The following is an 8,028-nucleotide window of genomic DNA, read 5'->3' on the forward strand; positions in this document are numbered from 1 at the left end:
ACATGCCAGAGGAAATCCAGAGATTCAGTCTGAGTCCTGATTTTGCCAATAACTTCCATGAGGACCACAGCTTCCTCTTCATGAAAATGGGGAGCAAGAGATGGTTTATTAAATCTATTTCTAAATAAATTATCTGAAGGTTTGGTGAGTCTCTACGAATGGCAGAGAGACACTTTAGAAGAAGGGAGATGGCAAATGAGGGTGGCAGGGAGGGACACCGTCACAAAGGGAGGATGGGACAACAAAGAAAGGCCATGTCACAGAGAGGGAAGGAAAATGTCAGCAGATACATCAAACTCCTGAGAGATTTGCGATCAGAGAGGAGACATCAGGTGCTTGAATTGGTTTGCTCCTTCCTCTTCCACCCTGCATCAGAGACAGTGCCAAGCTGGCCATCATATAATTGGGTTTTGAGCAGCGCTAGTCTCAAGACTGCTATGAGATCCTTGCTTCTTCCTCTAAGCCCCAATTAAGGTTTCCGTCCAGCTGTTGTGGCCAAGGACACTTGGACTAAAGACTGGGACGGTTTGCAGCTTGATCCAACTAGCCCACTTCTGGCAAGATTCGTGCCTACCATGAAGCCCTGTCTCATCTTCACTCTTCTAAGCACAGCTGGTGAGCAGCTGGCCTTGGCTTCCTGGAGAGGGATAGGTGGGGTGGGTCAGAAGGGGAAGTAGGTAGCCACAACTGAGGAGACAGGAAAAGGTGGGCATTTCTTTCAATTAACTGTGGAAGGAAACAAAAGGAACCACTCCCTCTGCTGACTTATCCGGGGGCTCTCACAGTCCCTCTGAGCCCTGTGGTCATGGCGGGATAAGTCACTATATTGTCCCACTCTCTCCTGAGACTCAAGTGGGGGATTTTTTGGACTGCCACTTTTTCTGGCCAGCCACATCGCCCTCTGGGCAGGTGGACCCAGAGGAGTGTGCGGGGAAGGCAGGCAGGTCGGGTACACTAGAAGCCTTATATCCCTGCCCCGAGCCTTTCCATCCCTCCTCTCACTGCCAAAGTCAGGTGGTATGTAATTATGACTTTCTTGTTTATTTGGCAAAAGTTAGTTAAAAATAATGTTTTGAAAAAAAAATATTGGTTTGAAAGGACTAATGCATCCCCCCCGCCCCTTTTTGTAATATACCACACTGCCAATCAGGGTTTCTGATCAGCGCATGAGTTAGTCTCACAAAATTTTAATATATTTCCATCTCAAACAAAGACATGTGTCAAGGTCCGTAATGCATATAGTTTTGGTGACATGTATGATTCCTTCTGATTTTTAAAATGATGTTTAAAATAATTTGTAGTCCCTGGTATTATCTTTTTTTTCTTTTATTTATTTTCAGCATAACAGTATTCATTATTTTTGCACCACACCCAGTGCTCCATGCAATCCGTGCCCTCTCTAATACCCACCACCTGGTTCCGCCAACCTCCCAGCCTCCCGCCACTTCAAACCCCTCAGATTGTTTTTCAGAGTCCATAGTCTCTCATGGTTTACCTCCCCTTCCAATTTCCCTCAACTCCCTTCTCCTCTCTAACTCCCATGTCCTCCATGCTATTTGTTATGCTCCACAAATAAGTGAAACCATATGATAATTGACTCTCTCTGCTTGACTTATTTTACTCAGCCTGGTATTATCTTTAAAAGCCTTAGGTCAGAGAAAAACTACCCTAGCCAACTCTTGCCTCTCATTCTGTTTGACTCTCTTTCTACCTGTGACTCTATTAATTCTTTAGGAGTTATTCTGGCCACAGATTCTAAAGATGATGACCCGAACTTACCAGAAGATTTTACTATTCCATACATGGTCTATCTGCAGTCCAGATCAGAACCCTGTGTGGGGTCTCTCATTCACCCTGAGTGGGTACTGACAGCTGCCCACTGCCCTTTACCGTAAGTATCCCTTTGTTCCTGGGAGCTGAGAGGGATCTGTTTAAACAAAAGCAGGTCTGGGGGGGCATCCCAACCACCCTTAATGACATTCTAAGGGAACGGGAAAAGCAGAGAAGAGAGAGGATCTCCTTCCCAGTAGGAAAAATAACACCCATTTGGGTGGTTTAGGAGGAGATCAATAGGAAGGTATCAGGAGACTCTCTCATGGAGAATAAATAATATCCATTCATTCAACATATTATTAGGCATTTACTATGTCTAGGAACTGTTTAATACACTGAGAAAAGAGCAAAGAAACAAGATGGAAATAAATTTTCTCTCCTGAAGCTTATATTCTGGTAGAGGACGTAAGCCAAAACAAATAAACACCCCAAAATAAAACACCAAAGAATGGCAAGCTGTAAGATACAGGAATGAAACCAGAGATCTGCTCTGGTTAAGGTGGTCATTTCAGGCCACATTGAAGAGAGGAGACCAACAGGAAGAGGAGGAGGCAGCTGAATGCATAAAGCCTGGGAGAACATTCCAGGTAGAGGGTACGTACAGTCCCTGAAGTAATGAAGGTATTTGGCCAACTTTAAGACCAGTGTGGCCTGTAGTGAGTAGGGGAATGCCTACAGAGTGAGGGAAGAGTCAGGCAGAAGCCACAGGACGCAGGCAACAGGAGAAGGACAAGGGAACAATGCACAAAATCCTGCTCCCCCTTGTAAATCTGCATCCCTGCTGTGACTGCATGAGAATGTGCTGTGTACCTGGGACCTATTTAGAGTTTCAAGAGTTTACAAGGCTCATTTAAAACTCAGTTCTCAGCCACCTGATCATTCAAGACCATTTATTCAAACACAGATGGACCCCCTGCTCCGCACATGATAAGACATACAAAGGAAAGATAGTTCGTCCCCTCCAAGAATGGGAGTTGGAAAATTCGATATTTTTTCCTTAGCCATATCTAGTGCATGAACTGTTTTTGGTAGGAAATGGTGCTTGTATCTGTGGCACAATTGGACTCCTGGTGATGAAGTGGGTGTGTTTGAATGTGTATTTCTAGGAAATACAATGGAAAATCATAATGGGAATCCTGATAGACTAAGAGCCTTGGGGATCAATGATAAAGAAGGCAGCACATTGCAAATATAGTGACATGGGCTTGAGAGGACCCAAGAATATCTAGAAATGAAGGGTATTATACACTTGCTCAAGAACTGCTTGAGACAACATGGTAAAGGCACATCTCTATTACTTACCCACTCAGATTTTCCAAATCTTAGTACCAATAATAAAACTAGACTGTACCAAGTGTGCTCTAGGTGACTGATTCATGCCAGATTTCATATATACACTGGCTCTAGACCCTAATACAACAACCCCGTAAACTAGTACAATTTGACAAACCAAAGCAGGTCACTTCAGTTCTCAGGAACAAGAGAGAAAATGAAGATGACTGGGGAGGTCACTTCTGACATTTGTTGCCATTCTGACAATTCTGTGACATTCTCTTTCCCAACGCCCTGCCCTCTTTCTTCCAAAGCATTAAAATCCGACTGGGAGTTTATCAACCCAGCATCAAAAATAAGAAAGAGCAGATACGGAATTACTCATTGATTATCCCTGCCCCTGAGTTCAAGGCACGATCTCTGGAGAATGACCTGATGCTGATAAAACTGTCCAAGCCTGCTGTACTCAACTCCCACGTGGGGACCATAGCCATATCTATGGAGCCCTTAACATTTAATGATTCCTGCTTTATCCCAACCTGGACTTGGAATGAATACAAAAACCGTAAGTGTTTGAGTCTGTGTTCTTCATCCTGAGGAGGTTTTGGAGCTGGGAAAAAATGTGGAGGGATATACTTGAAGGGAATGCTTGCCATGAGGCAATGTTTTTGACCCTACAGTGATTATTGCCAGGACCTTATCCTACCAAGGTTGTAAGCCAAGAAATATCATTCAGAGACTGATACAGAGCAGCCAATCTGACACTAATGAGTGGACCAGGCAGTAACTGCCCTATCTCTAGAATATTCAAGACCAGAGTCCAGGGAACTGAATTCAGGTAACAGTGGAGGAACTAGAAGTCCTCACCTAAGAACAGTATCAAGGTGTCCTGTGGGAAGCTGGCTTACTGTCTCATTGACAGCTGCTGAAAGTCCACCACGCAATTTATCCAACAGCAGTGAGAAAACCAAAAACAGAACTTACAGCGAGGTGAAAGAGGACACTTCCCATCCCCTGCCACAGACAACCCAGTCTACGTTGATGATGATTTGCTTAAGCAGACCCTGGGAGATGAGGGTAGCTGAGGGTGCTCTTCCCACCCACAGAGTACAACTCTTATACCTACTGCTTTCCCCAAAATCTCTCCCTCACAGGTAGACACCAGGGCCTGCACAGGGGCATTGATTTTGATTATGACATACTGTTGGTGTGTCTCTAGCCTTGACCTACCTCTGAGAAAAATTGCCACAGACCCTGTTGCCGACATGCATGCTTCCAGCCTCTGAGCTCTCTTGGTATGGGCAGAGTAAATCCAGTCTCTGCAGGAGCATGTTTTACCAAGGGCACTTTATGAAGAAAGTTGCTTTCATACGCATTTGTTGGTTATTGGTGGGTCTTTACTACATGGGGCTGCTAAAAACCTGTCATACCCTCTTTAGGGACTGTCAAAGGATAATGGGACCACCACTCAATAGCTGAAATGAAATGATAACGCTAAATTTATTAATGATTATAGTAAGGAGGAACAAAGCTGAGCAGACACCAGTCTTACTGAGCAGAGCAGAGTACTGGGCCTAGATGGAGTTTGGGGAAAGCTTTTGGTACAGAGATTGGAGGACTTTCAGAGGCCTGAAGGAGTTTACATCTGTAGGGGCGTGGCGGTTGTTCATTGTTTGGCACTTTCCGGCATATATATTGCAGGGGGTCAGATTGGATGATTTTTTTTTTTATTACAGATTTTTATTTATTTATTTGACACAGAGAGAGAGAGATCACAAGTAGGCAGAGAGGCAGGCAGAGGGGAAGAGGGAAGCAGGCTCCCCGCTGAGTAGAGAGCACGATGTAGGGCTCCATCCCAGGACGCTGGGATCATGCCCTGAGCCAAAGGCAAAGGCTTAACCCACGGAGCCACCCAGGTACCCCCAGACTGGCTGATTTTACAAAGGTGACATTGATTGTCTTGTTGAAGCTGTGTTCACTGATGCAATTGTCATGACATTAATCAGGTTTACACCCAGCACTGATGGCCCCAGAACAATCCATCTGTCCCATAAAAACAAATAAAAAGTGGGAATTTTATATTCTCAGTATTTGGCAGTTTCATTTTTAATTCAGAAGAAAATTTCTGGGAATCTAAGTGAATATATTTTCTTTTTTTTTTTTTTTTTAAAGATTTTATTTATTTATTTGACAGACAGAGATCACAAGTAGGCAGAAAGGCAGGCAGAGAGAGGGGGGGAAGCAGGCTCCCTGCTGAGCAGAGAGCCCAATGCGGGGCTCAGTCCCAGGACCCTGAGATCATGACCTGAGCTGAAGGCAGAGGTTTAACCCACTGAGCCATTCAGGCGCCCCATGAATATATTATCTGAAAAAAATGAAGTTTATGATTTTTATCCTTGACTTTCAAGTCTTATTCAAAGTAATTACAAAAGTAATTTGTTACATACTGTTTGAAAACAAAATAAAATCATACAAAGGTTTTATCATATGGGTTCTGCATGTCAGAATCATAGTGACAAACTAATTCTGTAAGCTCTTTGGTGTAAGAGTTTGGATGTTTATTAGGAATTCATTATTTCAAGTGCTTGGTTACTTTCACCTTGTTTATGCTACACATTTCAATTCAAGGTTAAAAACCTAAAACTGAACATAATTCCCCTCTCTTTTTTGACTTGACACTTTCTGTTTTAGGACATCAGGTTGATACACTATCAGAAAAATCCTGCTCTGTAAGCAACACTAGGGCTAGTTTGAGTAATCTCTAATCTGTCTTTTGTTGCCTTCCTCCTTGTCTCTCCCACCAGAAAATAGAATTATATTGGTTAGAAATCTTGCATTCTGAGGTTAACAGTAGAGTAACAATTACAATGAGGAGATGAACACTCTGACTTATATATATTAAATATATTCGTATCCTTATACACACACTTATAAATAATCCATTTATAAATGATCTATTTCATTAAAAAGCAGCTTTAGACACATTACAAATAGTTTCTCCCTTTATGGTTAAATGTAAATGTAAAAATTAAATGATTAAATATAAAGAAGTTGACATAGATGCCAAATATAAAGATTTCTTAGGGACAATGGGTTTGTGTCTGTTTTCATGGTCATTTATAATCTTCTGGTGGGTTTTCAAAGGTTTCTGAATTAGGCCAACGAGACGGAGAATGACAGATCTGTTGTCTGATGTAAGGGAGAACGTCGTGATCTGAATCTGCAGCTCTGACATAGATACCGAATGAGAAACCCCCAGAAGGATGGAATGTGTTCACAAAGTAGGGGGTCATCACAAGAGTATGTGTGACAAGCACAGTAACTGTGGACTTCGTTTGTCTTTTTTGCCCCATAGTTAGTGACCCTGACATCCTGACGTGGATAAACCAGCCTTCTCATCCCTTCAATTACTGCAAGAATATGGTAGGAAATAGAATGGCAGTACACATCATGTGTGTGGGAAAACCTTTGAACATCATATCTAAAGTCAAGGTATTTTTCCTTTCTTCAGATAGAAAGATAGCAGGGGGTCCATGAAGAGGAGGGGTGATTGTAGAAAATCAAGTGGTGCTCATCCAAAAGACCTGGAGTCCCTTTCTTCTCCCCCCAGGTCTTTGGGTTGGTCATTAATTCCTCTTCCCTCATTTTATAGTTCTCGGTAGAACTATTGTCATTTCTCCTCCCGCCTGAACTCAGGTTGGGCTCAAGCTTGAACCAGGAAAAGTTAGATCTAGGTGGATGTGAAGAAAGGGTTGTTACCTTTCAAGAAAAATGAGTCTAGTCCTTTAGATGCCTCTGAGTCTATAATATGCCATGTCTTTGAATTTATTCTTTTTCCATGAGGACAAAGCAACATTGACCTCCTGTTCCCTCTCTCTGGCAGGAAGTCTCAGCTGCTCCAGCCATCTGCAATGGGAGGCTGCATGGAATCTTGTGCTGGGACAAAGGAAGTGTCACCCTGGGAAGTGAAGCATTCTTCACAGAAGTCCATCACTATGCAAGATGGATCATGAAAACTATTAATATCCACTGAGGCACTCTGTTCCTCTGTCCCCCAGGGAAACATCTTCATGATTTCTGTACTGAATTCACAACTCTCTTGACCTTTCTTGTTCTTGGATAGAATCCAAATAGGAAACATTCAGTTTAAGAAAAAAAAAAAAAAAGACACTAAGAACTCATGCTTTGACCGCAAGTCTCTTTATACGTTAACTGCCAGTATGATGAGAAATGTAGCAACGTGCCTGTCAAGTGTTCATCCCTTTCAAAAAGTATTGAGTTGTCAGCTCCTTAGCAGACATTGCATATGCTAGGGACACTTGAGAGACTATGACCTATGCTTGGCCATCAAGCAGCCAGTTATAACACCTTATGGCTATTGTTAAAATGGAGATAAGAAGTAAGTTTAAGGAAAGCAGAGGAAAAAAAAATTCCAGGTGTCACAGCGAGAGGACATTTCACCAAATAGGCAGACAAATTAGGAGAGAATATTGTAAATCTGAGGGAACAGTTAAGTCAGTCAGAAAGGAAAAAATGTGGCATGTTCTGGAAAATATAACTAAATAAATAATACTGGAGGGTAGAAAGTAAATTGTCTGCAGGGGAGGAGGCAAGATGTGATAAAAGATTATTATTTATAGGTGAGCAAGGTTTAGATTGTGAAGGGCCTGAACTGTTTGGTGAAGGAATTTAGATTTTTATCCTGTTGGGATCAGTGGGAGGTGTCATACTCTATGGTAGAACCTCAACAAATTTCTGAATTGGGAGATACTGAAGAAGCAGAACCTGTAGAGTTTACACGTATTGACTGTGAGTAGAAAGAGAAGTGTCTGGAATAATGCCCAAGTTTCTGACTTGGACATCTGCGTGATGAGGGTTCACAAACATGCAGAGAACCAATATTTTCATGTGTAAAGGGTCAGA

At 42.5% G+C, this 8,028-nt stretch overlaps 1 protein-coding gene across 1 annotated transcript; it reads left to right on the forward strand.

Annotated features, from left to right (window-relative positions):
* Positions 1-314: 314 nt before the first annotated feature.
* LOC116569690 (probable inactive serine protease 58) lies at positions 315-7,279 on the forward strand. The gene is made up of 5 exons (XM_032306132.1): positions 315-615; positions 1,735-1,891; positions 3,420-3,670; positions 6,461-6,597; positions 6,989-7,279. The coding sequence occupies exons 1-5, from the start codon at positions 576-578 to the stop codon at positions 7,136-7,138; spliced, it is 735 nt and encodes a 244-aa protein (XP_032162023.1). The 5' UTR covers positions 315-575; the 3' UTR covers positions 7,139-7,279.
* The last annotated feature ends 749 nt before the right edge of the window (positions 7,280-8,028 follow it).

The sequence above is a fragment of the Mustela erminea genome, chromosome 11 (genome assembly GCF_009829155.1).
Source record: "Mustela erminea isolate mMusErm1 chromosome 11, mMusErm1.Pri, whole genome shotgun sequence".
Classification (NCBI taxonomy): domain Eukaryota; kingdom Metazoa; phylum Chordata; class Mammalia; order Carnivora; family Mustelidae; genus Mustela; species Mustela erminea.